The 17,412-nt window shown below is 48.4% G+C and overlaps 1 protein-coding gene across 3 annotated transcripts; it reads right to left on the bottom strand.

Annotated features, from left to right (window-relative positions):
- Positions 1 to 26: 26 nt before the first annotated feature.
- Positions 27 to 13,647, bottom strand: RUSF1 (RUS family member 1). Of its 3 annotated transcripts, XM_040635019.1 has the most exons (15): positions 13,589 to 13,630; positions 13,333 to 13,392; positions 13,009 to 13,123; positions 8,252 to 8,297; positions 6,589 to 6,650; positions 6,395 to 6,500; positions 4,080 to 4,181; positions 3,731 to 3,793; positions 2,613 to 2,683; positions 2,350 to 2,534; positions 2,211 to 2,268; positions 1,786 to 1,856; positions 791 to 934; positions 607 to 684; positions 27 to 162 (listed from the first exon to the last, which is right to left on the bottom strand). In XM_040635019.1, the coding sequence occupies exons 2-15, from the start codon at positions 13,346 to 13,348 to the stop codon at positions 65 to 67; spliced, it is 1,215 nt and encodes a 404-aa protein (XP_040490953.1). In that variant the 5' UTR covers positions 13,349 to 13,392; positions 13,589 to 13,630; the 3' UTR covers positions 27 to 64. The 3 variants fall into 3 exon arrangements, with proteins under 3 accessions (XP_040490953.1, XP_040490952.1, XP_040490951.1); XM_040635018.1 differs by lacking the exon at positions 13,589 to 13,630 and having other exon boundaries at positions 6,589 to 6,621; positions 13,333 to 13,542; XM_040635017.1 differs by lacking the exon at positions 3,731 to 3,793 and having other exon boundaries at positions 6,589 to 6,621; positions 13,333 to 13,647.
- Positions 13,648 to 17,412: the final 3,765 nt, after the last annotated feature.

The following is a 17,412-nucleotide window of genomic DNA, read 5'->3' as shown; positions in this document are numbered from 1 at the left end:
GCTGTGGCCGAAGTGTGCTTGCTCCAGGCTCCCGTCCGGGGACCTGGGCCTCTATCTGGGCCGCTCACAAGATCTTCTTTTCCGGAGAGAGAAGCCATGTGGCCCTCCACTCATCCACTTCTAGCTGGTGCTTCTCAGTCTTCCAGCCTGCATCCTGCAGTCCTGGGGAGAGGTCATAATAAGGGCGCCGCTGGGACTGCTGGGGAGAAGGCTCTAGGGAGTCTGGGGAGAGTGGTAAGGAGCAGCACAGGCCGGGTGCACGCTCTGTCCACTGCCCAGGCTCCTCTTGCCTCTGCTGGCTCATTTCTGGCACAAAATGAGGCTAAAACCTCAGCTGGCTGTAGCGAGGATTCGCTGACTTGGCACATGGGAAAGAGCTGGAATGGAACAGGTGCTAAAGGAAAGGCCACCATCACTCATTTGTGAGCCACGCCGCCACCCCCGCCCCCAGTTCTTCAGTGCCGACGGGGATTATACAGATTGTCAATACTGACACAGCCTCAGCATCCCTGAGCTCCCTCTCCTGCAGACAGGGAGACTGGTTAGGCAGGGGCTCTGGGGAGAAGGCCTCAGAGGCCAAGGAGCCATGGAGCTTAAGGATGTTACCTTTCAAGAACTTAGGGAAGAGCTCGTCCAACACTTGGTGTGTCTCCCTGACGATGACCCAGCTGTCCTTCTCAGGACCTGGAGGCAGGTGCAGAACCAGAAGCTGTCAGGTCCCCAAGTGGAACAGAGTCCTTCTCCCTGCCCCTCTTCGAGCCACCAGCAGTCTAGACTGTGAGGTGCTTACCTGCCTGTACTTGGTTCCTCAGTTCTTCCAGTTCTCTTGGCAGGGGCCCATTTCCCTGCAGGGCTTCAAGCACCAGTCCGTGTGTGGCAGCCCTTAGGATGGTTTCGGGGCCTGCCATCTGGCTCAAAACGACCTGCACCTGCCCTGGAGAAACCCAGGGACAGACTGGTATTAGGGAAGGGCCACCTCCCCAAACCCCCTCAAACCTACCATCCTGTTTCATCCCTGTGTGCCCTGAGGCCTTGGCCTGACATGGATGGAGGCTATCTTTCACCCTTTCCCTTCCAACTTCATCTCCTGTTGTCCCAATGTCCTGGCCAAACTCAAATGCCCAATTTCCGGGGCACCTGGGTGGCTCAGTCGTTAAGCGTCTGCCTTTGGCTCAGGGTGTGATCCCAGAGTCCTGGGATCGAGTCCCACATCAGGCTCCTCTGCTGGGAACCTACTTCTTCCTCTCCCACTCCCCCTGCCTGTGTTCCCTCTCTCACTGGGTGTCTCTGTCAAATAAATAAATAAAATCTTAAAAAAAAAAAATGCCTAACTTCCAAATACAACTTTATAGGAGACCACTGAGGCGGGTTTATGTGGCATGTCTAGTAAGAATAAGCACCTCTTAGCACACAACTAGCAGACTGGTAAACTCCAGTACATGTGTCCTCACCAGGTAACTCTGGATGGGAGAGAAAAGTTCTCTAGGGGTAACCAAAGGTCATAAATCTTGACTACGTTGCAATGTATCAAGTGCTTTACACAATCGTCTTACCTGATTCTCATAAAAACATGCAGACAATAAAGCAGGTATTGTCAGTCTCATTTTACACAGGGACAAAGCGAATCCCATTGGGGCATGCAGTTATAATGTGAATGTTCCAAGTCTTCGTCTAGAGCTCCCTCCAGGACACCAGGCAGCCTCTAAATTGTCCAGGGCTTGAGGCCTTGGAGCTGATGGAATGAGAAGCTGACCCCAGAGGGCTGGGAGAGCACGGCACACTTACTCTGTGACTTGTCCCAGCGAAGGAGGTAGGGTTCTTGGTGTCCCTCGACCAGCTGTTGCAGCTCAAAGACACTGAAGGGAAGAAGAGAGTGAAGTGGGGGAGGAGAAAGCAAAAGCAGGAGTAACCATGCAGTCAGCTGAACTGTCCTAACTTCATCTGTTCTTCACCTACTTCCCATCTCTCTCTCAGCCATTACCCCTGCATGCCACGTCCATCCTTCTTTTCTTCCTGCATCTAACAAATGTGTCCCTTATATCTACTCTGTGTCACACCCCTGCTGACCCCAAGTCTGGTCAGTGGCAATAAAGAACCTAGAATAGAGAGGTGAGGCCGGTCAGGGGAGGCCAGTGTGTTATCAGAATAAAGAGCATGTACGGGGAGTGGGGGTGGCAGCAGGGGTGGGTGGGAGACACGGGGCCACTTACCTGGAGATCAAGCAGTGTAGGGGGACCCCCAGGGATAGAGACAGAGACGGCCAAAAACCTGTGGGAAGCTGGAGTCAGGATGCCCAGCCAGGGGGAGAGGCTGGGAGACACAGTACTTGAGACCAAGGGGTTGGGTCACCTGTCCACAGTGGCTCCATCTGATTAGCTGAGGTGGGGCCAAGGACGTCTCCCCTCTGAAGGAAGTGCTTCAGGACCAGCCGGAGCCGGCCTTCATTCAAGGTCTCCAGGACAAGGGCTCGGACTGCCCGGTAGTTGGCGTAGATGTGAAGGGCCGTGAGGAAGAAGAAACAACCGAGGCTGAAACTGGGTGGGAGAGTGAGGTGGTCAACAGGGGTGGAGGCCCGCCTGGGCACCGCCTCCCTGCCCTTGATCCCGGCTTACCTAGGGCAAGCGGACACCAGGGGAAGCATCAAGAGGCTGACCAGGAGCCCTGCCAAGTTTACCAGTGTCTCCTAGAAAATGGCAGAAGGACTGGGAGTTGGAGGGCTTCCTTCCAGGTCAGGGTGAAGATCCTTGAGTGCCTTTCACCACATTCCTCCCTGCCCCACCCAGTTCCTCCCAGGGCTCCCTACACTGATGAGGACGCTTAGTAAGTTTTTAATGAGTGAGCTGTCATTTTAAGATACCAGCTGCTTCTGTGTCTAGGTAGATACAGTGCCCTTGGAATACATCTTCCTTGTTTTGCAAGAGTCCTTTGAGTAGCCCTACACGCAGGCAGGTGAATGTCCTCGGAATAAGTTCTTCTATTTGGTGGTTTAAAGACTGATCCCCCCCAGCCCCTTGGTATATAAAAACTGGCAGACACATTTGCAAAGGGTTCAAGGAACCCCTCAGGAAGAAAGGCACAAGAGCCAAACCTCTTCCCTTGGGAATCCATGTCATCAGAACCCTCTGATGGCCTGACGGAGTTCACCCAAGGGGAACAGACACCAGGCCACCTGTCCCCAACTCATCATAAGGGAGGAAGAGTCTGGCTTGGTGCCCCTGATACTGGGATCCAAGGGAGAGCTGGTGCGGGCACAAAGCAGGCCTGAGGCTGGGAGAGCTCTTCCTACCCAACTGTCCTGGCAAGGGGGTGGGCTGTGGGTGTGACGGCAAATAGGAGCTTAGAGGCCTTGGCTGCGCAGGAGCAGAAGGACCTCCTCTCCCTCAGGTGGGAAGAGTCATTTCCAGCAGCCACATCAAGTGTCAACAGAGCAACACGAGCAGAAAGCAGGGGCCTGTACAGGACTGAGCACATGTCCCGTGTTGCCCTGTGATGTGTTCCTGCTTCTGCAGACTGAGGGGAGACCTGGGGCTTGGGAAATACAGCCTGGGGGTGTGGGGAGGGCTGGGGGTTATAAAGAGAGGAGGTGAGAGGCAGCGGGCATGAAGTGCAAGTCCTGGCTTGTACTGATTTCTCCCTTCCTAACAACCTACGGAAGAGATGATGGGGGAAGAATTACTGCAACCATTTCCGGAGAGCAGGGGTGTGCCCAAGGGCGCTCGGGGGACTGAACCTCTCTGTGACTTATTTCCTCATCTGTAGAATGGCACCAATGAGTCCCTCCTGGGTAAGACCACTGTAAGGATTTAATAAGTTCATATAAATGAAATACTTAGCACGTGGTTAGGGCTTAATAAATATTAGCTTACGTTAATATATATCTTAGCTTGTGTTAATATCGTTGAAAGGAGTTAATTTTAAATGAAAAAAAATTTTCTGTTTAGAAACTGAGCAAAACAATTTAAGAGAAGGACAGAGTGTAGGACTAGACAGAACTCAGGTGCTTCTCTTCCTACTCCCAAATCAGAGCCCAGCCTGCCTCCCTGCTCCAACTCCCCCCAACCCCAATTCCGGCTGCTCACCTGGCTGCTATCCTTGGCTGACACATCAGCCATGTTGTTTCTCCTGGCCTGGTGCATGGTCAGGGCAGCCCGGGTGGCCCCGCCAGCTACGCTCACAATGCACTGGGGGGGAAAGGGAGAAGGAAGGTCAGAATGGCCACGTGCTGTGGCAACATAGGCGCTTCTGTGGCTGAGCCAAGGAAAGGACTCAAACCAGTTTGAGAAAACCAGGCATGAGGTGACCAAACAGCAAAACGCTGAATGCCGTCCCTGGTATCTTGTTCTCATCCCCACACTTCCACCAGGTTCACTCCCCTCTTGTTTCTGGAGAAAACTAAGGTGCTGCCTGTCATACCTCCCTGTGGCCTGGTCCCAAGGAACTCCATTTCTTTCCCCAAGGTAGAGGCCCAAAGACTGTTCTAGCCCACAACTTCTCTAGCCTATAACTTCTACTTTGGCTGTACCTGCCTCTTTGCTAAGCTCCCAGGCCCAGGCTGGTCTCCAACTTTATGCTTCCATTCTGTCTGCAACTAACTCCACTCCCTTCCTGTCCCACTGGAGGCCCGGTCAAGTCTTCCAGGCCACTTCAAAACCCACGGTGATGGCCCTGACCTCCCAGGGCACCTGGACCTCCTCAATCCCTGAGATCTAGGATGGCAGAACTCCTCAATGAGGGTCACTGATCACTGTCACCCATTTCATATTTATCGAATCTCTTTTTAGACGCTAGACACAGACTTAGTGCTGTGATGTAATTCAGATAGAACCCTTGCCCTCATGAAGTCTATAAATCAATAGGCAATAAATACACAAGTTGTCATGCGGGCAGAAATAATTTGTTCGAAGGTAAGAGGAATGTGGTCCAAAATGAGGCTGGAGTGACCAGATCGTGTGGAATCTGGCAAACCTTGTTAAGGTCTTTGGCCTAGAGCAACGAGGGCAGGCAAGTGACCTGATTTGATTTCCGTTCTTAACAGGATTCTGGGCTGCTCTGAGAAGTCATGAAGAGAGGTGAGAATGGAAGCAGGGAGACCAACTAGGAAGCAGCCATGCTTTTTTAGCCACGAGGAACCGCCAGACGGAGGTTTAGCTGAAGGGAATAGTGGGCGGGGAAGAGAAGGCTCGGATGACAGCCAGGCTTCCGACTGCTGTACCTGGGGTACGGAGGTACTAGTCACCGAGACTAGAACTCTAGAGAGGGTGGGAGGTGGTCAGGGAAAGTTCACGGCCCTATTCTACTCCTTTATTTGATAGGTGAAGAGACGGAGGCCCCAGAGGCAAAGCGTCATGCTTAATTTGAAACAGACGGCAGAGGTCACAATCGTAGGTCCACGGCTATAGCACTGGTTTCCTCTGGTGTCTCCTGCCCTGGGGTTGGAGGGGGTGCTCAGGGCAGTGTGCCTGGGCCAGGGACTGGTACCCGGGCTAAATGTAACCCACCACAAGGAACCGCTGTATCTGAAATGTCACTGGCGCCCTGTGGAGAAGCACTGCTCTCAAGTGATTTTGGACACATGGGCTTCTGAGACGGATCTTACACGGCTTCTGGAGTCCCTGCTCTGTGCCAGGTACTTAACCCTGTGGTGAAGACAGGCTACGCTCTCGACTGAACTTTGCCATGTCTCAGGTTCCTCACCCGGACGTGGCCAACCTGAAGGAACGGTGAGGGTGAGCAGCCTGGCAGAGAGGAAGAGCTCGCCTTCACCCCATGTGACCCTCCAGCCTCACCACCACTTCATGCTGTCTCGCCCCTGAACCTTGACCCCCACTGTTCTTTCTCCTAAAAGACATCCACCCTTCACCTGCAACTCATTCTTCAGGACCCAGGTCTAGGGAAGGGGCCCATCCCTTGACTAAGCCAGCATCCCTGCTCAACCCTCTTGTAGCCCCCTACCCTTCTCATCTGGAATACCTGTAGTTACAATGTTGTAAATATTTGTTTAATCATGTGCAGCTTTCTTCAAAAGAAAAAAACGGGAGGGCCTGTATTTGATGCCAAACATGCAGTAGGCACTCAGTAAATATTTTACTGGAAGAACGAAAGGTAGCCAGGGAGCTGGTCCCAAGATGCTGACATTGGAGCACACTTTCTATCTTTCCGCTCAGAGTTCCTCACCAATCCTGTGGTTTCAGACACCGTCTTAGACTGTCTGAGGCACTATCTGGCTGGAGGAGAATCAGAAACTGTGGCTGAGTTCGAGTGGGAAAATCTGAACCGTTTCACTTTGCTACAAGTGCTCTGAACACGGGGCCCAGGCTGGTCTCACTTGTGGGCCCCAGGGAAGCCCACACACAGCACCACGAAGGCAGGTATGGGGGGCCCCAGAGGTGGATACCTTGGCCAGGTTGCTGGTACAGACGGTCATGGTGAAAAAGATGGGATATATGGGAGCCATAATCTCGAGGAACATGGCTACATCGTTGAGGATGTCAGCAAAAAGCCTGGGGGGGGGGGGAGGGATCAGAGATCAGAGGTAAGAGACCTTCATTATAGAAGACTTCCCTCCCCTCTGTCTCGGCCCCTCCTTACCTCCACTGCTTGGCATTGCAGTCCAGTCTACTCCTGTTGGGGAGGAGAGGTTGGTTTGCAATCTGAACTTAAGGAGAAAACACATTCTGTGGGCAGTGCAGGCCATCCTTAGGCTGAGGTAAGGTCTGAAGGGCCCAGCAAAATCCACACCCCAGGCAGACATCTCTCCCAACACCCCGTCGCTGCTGCCTGAAATACCATTAGTTGGGAGGACCTTCCATGGTCACTTAGTGTCTCCCCCTCACTAACCCATGATGCGTCCGTCAGGGAAAAGAACTGACTTGTCTTGAGTTGCTCCCCACCCTCTGGCCCTCCTCTGGGAGAGGCCATCCCTGGGTCCCTCTGCCATCTCCCCACCCCCTCCTCCCACTTGATCAAGGGTACCCAGCAAGAAGTCCACATATTTTGGACTGCTAAACAACTACACTTAGTGTGACCCCCACAGGTTACAGAGGAGTAGCCCAGAGAGGGGACGTGACTTCCCTCAGATCACATGGAAAGTGGGGGCCAAGGGGGAAAAAAAAAAAGGCCAAGAGAAATAGGCAGGCTCTGACATCCAGGCCTAGGATATTTCTCTCACCAAGAGGATGGATGCCTCTTCTGCCAGGCAGAGGGACTCCCTGGCCCATGCACCAACGCTTAGGGACCTCTCCTCCAAGAGTCCGCTAGCAGGGGACGTTGGAACCCCCAGACCAGCTTAGAATTTGCAGCACTAGCCCTGTCCCTTACTTCGAAATCTCCTGGAAGGAAAAGGAGCATTCCTAGGTGGGGTATGGGGCACACATTAGAAACTCCTGCGGGAATAAATGGCAAAGGCAGGACGAGAACACGTGGGCTTGGTCTCGGGCTCTGCCCAATAAAGCAGCCTGATACTATTAGTGATAAGCTGTGCGACTTGGGTACGTGACTTCCCTTTTTAGGTGTGCTAAAATGTCCACATTCAATTCTTCTCTAGAAAGTTGTTCTGAGGATTAGAGATGATATGCAGAGAGCTTGTGAGGCACAGAGCTGGTAGCAGCGTAAGTGTTATTATACTTATTACGTGCCACAAGATACTATGCACTTTGCATAAACTAATCACTGAACACATTGTCGGTAGTGTCTGCCTACAATTAATTGCAGATATTAAATCACTCCTGAGGTGGCCCAATACTGACATGCGGAGGAAGAAGGCAGCACAAGATCCTTAATTCCTTCTAGATAAATGGTAATGCTGACTCCATGTGGGACAGGGATCCCGATGAGCTGCCCAAGTCCACCCTCCATTAGGCTCGGCAAAGGCCACTCAAGTAACTGAGCCACCAAAGTGGGGGAAAATCATTCCTTTTGAATTAAGCATTGTCCTGTTCAGGATTCTCTTTCAACAAGCAAACAGAGGACACTTAGAACCTGGTGGCTGTATTTTTCCATGGTGGGCAGCAGAATGGCCTATCAGTGCTCTTGAAGACAGGTGCGACTGCAGCCATGGCTCTGAGACTTCACTGCGAGGGCGAGCCCCCGGGACTGGGTACTTACTAAGGACTCCTTAGCGCTGATGATGTAACTGCTAATCTCCCCTCCCCTGGAGACTGGAGGAGAGAGGAGGAGCTGAAAATATAGCCAGGGATGAGCCAGATGTGACCCCCATCTGGGGAGAGTGGCCAGACCAGGACGACAAACTCACCCTTTCCACCAGGCAAAGAGGATGCGGCCCAGCATGCCAGTTGAATCTGGGGGAGAGAGGCACTGGTAAGGAACAAGGAAGAGCCTTGGGGGCTGCTGGACTGAAATGGCTGATTCATTTTGCGTCACTGCTCTTAGGAACTCAGTTCGGCACCATAAATATTGGATAGACGGAGCTGTAGGATGCGGTCAGAAGTGCCTAGACTTGGGGCGCCTGGGTGGCGCAGTCGTTAAGCGTCTGCCTTTGGCTCAGGGCGTGATCCTGGCGTTCTGGGATCGAGCCCCACATCAGGCTCCTCTGCTGGGAGCCTGCTTCTTCCTCTCCTACTCCCCTGGTGTTCCCTCTCTCGCTGGCTGTCTCTCTGTCAGATAAATAAAGAAAATCTTAAAAAAAAAAAAAAAAAAAAAGAAAGTGCCTAGACTTAGCAGTTCCTCAGTATGTCCCCAGGAGAACTCTGCACGCCAAGAGACATGGACCACAACTACTCTTTGCAGCATTGTTCCTGAACAGCCAAAGACTGGGAGGATGCAGAGACTCCGGTATATTCGCTCAGGGGCACACCAGACAGCAGCAGAAAGCTAATGCACAACTACCCACATCAAAACGGATGAATCCTAGTATTATGTCATAGCATGAAAAAGGAAGCCGTGAAGACAACAGACGGCAAAATATACTTTTCATAAAGCTCTAAAACGCAACAATACAGTATTTAGGTATATATATATATATATATATATATATATATATATATGGCAAAACTATTTAAAAAAAAAGGAAAAGCAGGAAATGCTGGGTGGGAAGTTGAGGTCATTGTTGATACTCTGACTCTTAGGCTGGGCAATGGGTTCACGGGTGGCCATTAGAGTATCAATTTAAAAAAAGGGATTTGAGGGGCGCCTGGGTAGCGCAGTCGTTAAAGCGTCTGCCTTCTGCTCAGGGCATGATCCCGGCGTTCCGGGATCGAGTCCCACATCGGGCTCCTCGGCTGGGAGCCTGCTTCTTCCTCTCCCACTCCCCCTGCTGTGTTCCCTCTCTCTCTGGCTGTCTCTCTGTCACATAAATAAATAAAATCTTTAAAAAAAAATAAAAATAAAAATAAAAAAAAAATAAAAAAAGGGATTTGAATTTCAGTTTGATGACAGATGGCTGGGGCTGTGGGGGAGAGGGAGAGGCCTCCTCAGGCTAAAGAGAGTCAGAGAAGTCTCCTTCATTTGCCCAACAAACGTACTGGCTACTTACTTTGTGCCAGGTCTCATATGAGGTAAGCGGATACCGTGACCCAGAAAGTCATGGCTCCAGACCGAGAATACAGGGTAAAAGCAAACGGCAATCAGTATGAAAAACACTGATTCAGACCAAGGATCAGTTAACTGTGGTCTACAATCTTCCACTCCCTGTTTTATAAAGTTTTATTGGAACATAACTGCACCCATTCTTTACAGACTGTCTACAGCTGTTTCTGTGACACAGCGGCACAATCAGTGGCTGTGACTGAAACTACACAGCCTGCAAAGTGTAAAATATTTACCACCTGGTCCTTTACAGAAGGTTTGCCACCCCCGGGTTTAAACCCCCTATACTGAGAGTAGCATTCATTACGTTCAGCAGGGGAAATCACAAAGGACTGTTTTAGAACCAAACGACTGGGAAGGCCTCATACAGTGAGCACTGGAAAGGAAAGATACAGTGGCCGGGGGCTCCTAACTTGTTGGAACTTGAGCGCATGGACCCTTAAGTGAATGCAAGAAGGGGAACTAGGTTGTGGGGAGGGATGGGAGTACCCTACAATATATAAAGATGGTGACAGGCTGGCCTTCCCCATTCTTCCCTGGAAAGAGAGGTACTCAGCCCTTGCCACAGCCTCTCTCCTTGGGCAGTGACGCCTTCGACCTAGATATCTTTACGCAACTCTGGGCCCGAGGAACACCAGTAAACACGCTGGTGGACACCTGAAATCCCTTTCAATCTTCACCACCATCCTATGAACTTCTGAGAGATCACTCCCTTTCACAGATGAAATAACTGAAGCTCAGAGAAGATACGTCAACAAAAACGGGTCATTTTATGAGAAAATCTGGATTTCCAGCTTTTCTGGAAGAATCCGAAGACATGGCAACACCGAGCCTGTCTTCCCTTAGCACCTCGGCTGGGCCCGAGCAGTGGCTACCTTACAGAAGGCATATGTACAACACATTTCTCATCCAGCCTGCTCTGCTTGTCTATTTCTGTCCCCTGTATGTCCCTGGAAGTAAGACCCACCAGGTGGCTTTACAGGCTTCCTCCATTACGTACTTCACCCTCTTTCTTTCAACTGTATTTTATTCTCCACAAAAATTTTATTCTTGCACCTAGGAATAAGATTCTTGTATTGGATCAACTTAGTGACTCTGAACATGCCGAGATTACTTTTACTTGCTGCCAGCTCACTGGGCCAGACTCTTATTTATTTCGTCCCTCTGACTACACACTCATATCCAATAAGGTGTATGTCCTGCATACAAGGGCCACTGGGTAGAAAAGGGACCTACTCTATCTTTCAGCAGCAGTCTGCAGGGCCCTCGTCAGAATCTGGGAGTTGGCACCAGGATGCAATCAGGACACATACCCTCCCTGTATCTAAAAGTCAACACTGTCCACTAGACAAGGAAACTTAATTCCCACTTGCTCTTCTTTGCCTCACTGACAGTTAGCTGAGCTTTACGATCTAGAAACTTTTGAGGGGCGCCTGGATGGTGCAGTGGTTAAGCATATGCCTTTGGCTCAGGGCGTGATCCCAGCGTTCTGGGATAGAGCCCCACATCGGGCTCCTCTGCTGGGAGCCTGCTTCTTCCTCTCCCACTCCCCCTGCTTGTGTTCCCTCTCTCGCTGGCTGTCTCTGTCAAATAAATAAATAAATAAAATCTTTAAAAAAAAACCAAAAAACTTTTGAGTAGTAAGGGATCAGCTGTCCACAAATGGTACAAGGCTCCACTCTAAATCCCACTGGCAAGAATGTGGTAGTTCAGAGTGGGACACAGGAGTCGGTCGGTCTGGGTCCAAATCCCGGCTCTACGTTCACTTAGGCAAGTTTACGAAAACTCTCTGAAAAAGGTATTAGTAATGGTATCTACCTAGTATGGCCACTGTAGAGATTACGTTACATATTACATGTAAGTGCACAAAATTCCTGGCATACAGTGGTAGGCTATCAAAATACTAGCTGCTAGTATTACTATTGTTATGATAATTAACATCACATTCCACTGAGAGAGATCTGTAACCGAAAATGACTTCAAAAAATTCCAGGGGAGTTTCTTATATAAAGCTCTGCATACAAATTTCCCAGGTTTGACGGAAATGAGTTGGTAAACTCTTTTCTAGTTAAGGCTTCTTTTAATATCAACAATAGGCTTTAAAAGGGGGTAGCTTTTCCTATCTTAAAATGGTTTTATTTTTTTAATAATTTGAACACATATATGGGCAACATGTTGGTGGTAAGACTAGGGTGCTTAGAAATGACATGAAAACATCAATTACTGATCCATGTTCCTGCCGCATTTCAAACACTCAGCCAACAGGAGAGCAACAGAAAAGGTCCAAATTAAGCACAGTTTGCTGGTATGAAAATTAACCTGGAACGAAACCTCCTGGGTTTACCCATGCCCTACAACTTACTGGCTGTAACCCTGGCCAAGTTACTTTTTTTGTGCCTCAAGTTTCCTGATCTGTAAAATGGGTATAATGACAATACCTATCTCAGAGCTACTGTGAAGTCAGCATATTTAAAGACTGGCAAACAATAAACACTGTTTGTGTGAACTATTATTATTAAAAGAAGAGACAGCTAGGACAACAAGCCACAGAGAAAGGCTTCTTTCGAGGGGTGACTCACATTTGGCCAGTTTGCTCAGTCTTAATAAGGATGTAAGCAGGAGCCTCCGGATCCCTCCTAAAGATCCATGGAGACTCACCAGAGATGTGGCCAGGCTCATGCTAGGAGCAAAGAGCCTTCCCCTGGGTCTGATTTAAGTTCCCACTGGAAACAGTAATGAAAGACAAAGGACAGTGGAGAGAGCCATAGGCCCTCCTGATGTGGAACCCATGGAACCTTTTCTTCTCTACCTCACTCTTTAGGTGGCATGGTACCAAACCATATGTTTTATTTTTCATTAGTGGTTTTCCAAAAAGCTGTACACGTCCAACAGACGGTTACTACAGTTATTATTTCTAGCATCATACAGTATCCCTGAGGTTCTAAAATGCCTCTCCCCTTTCCCAGAACCTCCTCTTTCCTACTCAGGACTAACTACAAAATTGTTTTTTTCTAGAACTGAGCAATTTCCCCCATTTCAAGCAGCTGGTCGTTTTATTGAGTAACCGCATTCTTAGGCAGTGCTCCACAAAAAGCCTAGAGGTCAATGAGAGGGGATGATTAACTTAGGGATCTGACCTCTAGAAGATTTAAGGACCTCTGAACAGTATGGGGACCTGAGTGCGGCTGCAAGGCTGGTGCTCAGGATGAGGATATTCTGGTGGTGGGCGACGAATTAATCGTTGAATAAAACCAATAAAAATACTCTTTTAGGGACTGGGGAGGGTTGGCTCCCAGATCCAATCAGGAACGAGTCCATACACATACACATCACAGCCCAGAACCAGTGGCCAGAACACTGGGATGGGGGCAAGGAGGGGCTGGGCTTCCCAGTCGGAGGAAAAAGAGGCAGTGAGATAGGAGGGCTGACAGCAGCGACAGGTGAGGTTCCAGGGGCCCAGCTCACCTTTCACCAACCAGGTGGCAGTGGCAGCTGAAACTGAAGCTTTTGCGTTTCCCACCCCTATGCCCAGCAAGACTGCGTGGGTGGCCAGGGAGCCTGAGAGGCTGGAGGCAAAGGCCTGGAGAAGAAAAAAGGTGGGGTGAGGAGTGTGCGCAGCGGCACGGAGGTCTAAGTTCTATCATCAGCTCTCATAGATGTGTGACCTGAAACATGCCACAGCCCCGCTCTTGGCTTCAGTCTCCCATCTCTAAATGGAGAGAGGTGGCCTGCATGGTCTCCCTCGCCCGTGACTATATGCTGCTCCCTACCCCAGGCGGCCAGGCTGACCTGCACGGAATCCCATAGCTGGTAGGGCAGATAGTCCGGGCTGACGCTATCGGGGAAGCCCTGCGGCAGGAACACGGCCATGAGACCGGAGAGAGGTGGTGAAGCAGTCCTGGGAGTCCCCACTCCGCCGCCATCCCGTCCTTGGGGTTTTACTGTGAAGGGCCCAGGGAACCCCCACCAGCGCCACCCCCAAGCCTCCCACTGCAAGCTCCCGTCGGCGGCGACGAGGCAGCCGCGGGCCGCCCCGGAACCGAACTGTTCGGAGCACAGCTGGGGCTCCACGTTCGCGCCGTCAGCCATCTCCGAAATCTTCCTGCCGAACCTCCAAACGCGGAACGTGGCAGAACTCTATTTCCGGCTCGGCTACGGCGGCTCTCGAGGTGCAATCTTTCTTCGCGAAAAGGCCGCCCGCCTCTGCGTCCTCCTTTTGTGCAGCCCAGGATCCCACAATTTCTTCTGGGATCTCTAGGACCCGCTGCGGACACCGCAGGGCTGGTCTCTGCCTTTGTACTCTGTAGCATTTTGTTGCTGGGCCGCGGGAGCAAGGGGAGCCCTTTAGCCCGCCAAGTCCTGGAGATACCTGCCTGCTTGTAACCCAAACTTTCAGCTATGGGCAGAAGGGAAGAGGGCATCCCTTGGGGAACCGTTTTGTTTGAGACCCAGTACAGACACAGGTTTTTTTTTAATTTTGGGTAAGTCAGTGTCCCTCCCTGGGCCTTAGGTGCCTTTGTTGTGAAAGCAGGGACTATTACTCCTTATTTTATCCCTGGTACCTCACACATGGTAGGTGCTTAAAAGATAAGAATGAATGAACAAACGAACAAGTGCATGATGAGAAGTTGGAGCAAATGATCCCTGAGGTCCTGGGCCTTACCCAAGGCTGGAAAAGTAGTATTTTTTTCCTTTCTTTTTTTAAAATTTAAATTCAATTTAGTTAACTGTATTAGTTTCAGAGGTAGAATTTAGTGATTCATCAGTTGCTCATTACAACACCCAGTGCTCATTACATCAAGTGCCCTCCTTAATGCCCATCACCCAATTACCCCTTCCCCCGACACACCTCCCCTCCAGCAACCCTCAGTTTGTTTCCTAGAGTTGAGAACCTAGGGTTATGGTTTCCCTCCCTCTCTGTTTTCATCTTATTTTTCCTGGAAGAGTATTATTTCTGAAAGGATCCTTAAGGCATCTGAGGGAGAAAATCAAGGGATTACAGTTAATGGTCTCAGAAAATGAGAAATAGGCAAGAAGTTCTTGTGTGTTGATTGGTGGAAAGTGTCCATGAAATTGGGGTGACAGTCTAAAGACAGAGTGTTTCTCTCTCTCCCAACTCGTCTCTTTTTCTCTTTCNNNCCCTCTCTCCCTTTCTCCTTCCATCTAGTGTAACGTACTGATTCCAAAGTAGAAATTTGCTGAAAGTGCCCTCTTTTTTAGCAGAAAATAAAACATCCTGGTTTCTTAGCCTGGCTTTCTTGGACTCCCACAGTCTGACTCCCTGGTTTAAACTTCTGGTTCTCCCAGACTATCACCTTCCTCTTGGACCCCAGCCTGGAACACCCTTCTACCCCGCCTCACCTTATCTGAGACCTACACAGAGTCTCTCTGATGCTAAGATAGACCTGGGACATTTCATTATTATCTTTTTAAGTTTTGAGTTCTGTGTTAGAGTGAAAAATTGAAGGGTTACAAATGTGTAATATTTTATTTATTTAGTTAGTTAGTTTTTATTTAAATTCCAGTTAGTTAACATAAAGTGTGATATTAGTTTCAGGTTTATAATTCAGCGATTCAACACTTCCATACAACACCCAGTGCCCATCACAAGTGCACTGTGTAATCCCCATCACCTGCTTCACCCGTCCCCTACCCACCTCCCATCTGGTAACCATCAGTTTGTTCTCCATAGTTCAGAGTCTGTTTCATGGTTTGCCTCTCTCTGTCCTATTTTTTCCCTATGCTCATTTGTTTTGTTTCTGAAATCCCACATATGAGTGAAATCATATGGCATTTGTTTTTCTCTGACTGATTTATTTCGCTTAGTCTAATACTCTAGCTTCATCCATGTAGTTGCAGATGGCAAGATTTCATTCTTCTTAATGCATGAGTAATATTCCATTGTGTGTGTATTTTATATATAATATATAAATATTAATTAATAAATATATATGTATATATCGCATCTTCTTTATCCATTCATCAGTCATCGGACGCTTGGGCTATTTCCATAGTTTGCCTATTGCAGATAATGCTGCTATAAATATTGGGGTGCATGTATCCTTTTGAATTAGTATTTTTGTATTCTTTGGGTAAATACCTAGTAGTGCAACTGCTGGATCATAGGGTAGTTCTATTTATACCTTTTTGAGGAAACTTCATACTGACAAATGTGTAGTATTTTAAATGTTAGCCTCTGTGAATGAAGCCAACCTCTATGAATGACTTCTATCAGAGGGCCTTAGCTTGAATTCAGGTTCTGTCACTTAGTATCTGTGAGATCTTGGGCAAGTTTCTCATCTCTCTGTCCTTCAGTTTCTTCATCTATAAAATGGAATAATACTAATACTTACCACAATAGGTTAAGATTGAGGATTAAATGAGTCACATGTGTAAAACTTTTAAATTCTATTTGGCACACAGTACATGCTATTTAAGTGTTGACCATTATTTGGCATTAATGTCAAGTATTCAAATATGGGGCTTTTTGCTCCATATGAGGCAAATGGCCCTCATGACTAGCATCACCATAGAATTCATTATCCAAATCAGAATTTTTGAGCATGTCATTAAAGGAGGCACTATTAACAATTACATTGGGGGAACAGACTGGAGCTGCTCTGGTATATTTTGCCACACTAATTATGGACCTCTCAGCTTTACTGACCACCATTATCCACACTGGTTTCTCCTGCTCAGAGATCATGGCAGCCCTTGTTCACTGTATCACTTATTTAGCCCTTAGCATATGCTTTCTGGAGCCAGTTTGTATTTGCTTTTATTACGTACCTATGTCCCGTCTTCCCAACTGAACTGTGAGGACAAGGATGCATCATATACTTCTTTGAGAAGTGTCCAGATCAATGGCTTGACAAAGAGATGAGTGATGGTTCCTCTTTTCCTACTCCCATGAAACCTCTTGGTAGTCTGCATGCAACAGTATACCAAACACTGGGCAGAATATTCCAAGCTGCTTGTTTCCTTGACTTTAACCTCATTGATCCCCTCTGTTAAAAGTTTTCAGTGGCTTCCTATTACTTTTGTGGAAGAAGATTGCAACATTCTCCTCTAAACCCTTCAGTGGTTTTTCTACACACTTGAAAATGAAACACAACTTCTTGTTGTGGCCACAAAGCTCTGTAGATCAGGTCTTGTCCTGTCTCTCAGATGCTGCCCTTACCATTCACCCTCTTATTCCTCCCACTAGAACATAAAGTCCAGGAGGACAGGAGCTTTGTCTTTGGCACTGAGTATTTTCCTAGTGCCCTGTACCAGTGCCTCGTGCAAGGTAGATGTCAAATATCAATTTGTGGAATGCGTGAATCTATTTTCTCAATAGCCCTTGTAAGGTAGTTATTATTTTATTCCTTCTTTGCAAACAAGGAAACTGCAACTTGTATATGTGAAGTGGCTTCACCAAGGCCACAGAGCTGAAAAGTGGCAAAAGCGTTCATTTCTTTATTCATTCAACAAGTATTTAGTGAACAGCTGCTAGGCCTCGTTCTTCCAGGCACTGAGGCAGGATTCGAATTTGAGGCTAATGATTTTAGAACTACACCATCTTCTTTCTATCTTTTAAATTTTGTATTCTTTGTAAGAATTATAAAAATAATAGAAGGATGTGTTCTTTCTGTGAAATAATTCAAACAATAATAGAGATAGATAAGATCAATTTCTCCTTTGACATTTATTCCTTTTTCCATTTACCGATAAATACTAGCCAATCCCCAGAAGTGAACATTGTTTACTATTCTAGACACACACACACACCCAGAGAGAGTGGGGGGGGGAGAAACATATAATTTTATGTTTAATCCTTACTCCTGTAGGGTAGTCTGCTCTAACTATGGTTCATTTAATATTATCTTA

The sequence above is a fragment of the Ursus maritimus genome, unplaced genomic scaffold (genome assembly GCF_017311325.1).
Source record: "Ursus maritimus isolate PB19 unplaced genomic scaffold, ASM1731132v1 scaffold_2, whole genome shotgun sequence".
NCBI lineage: Eukaryota > Metazoa > Chordata > Mammalia > Carnivora > Ursidae > Ursus > Ursus maritimus.
The sequence above is the reverse complement of the archived record's forward strand: the minus strand, read 5'-3'. Positions and strand labels throughout refer to the sequence as shown.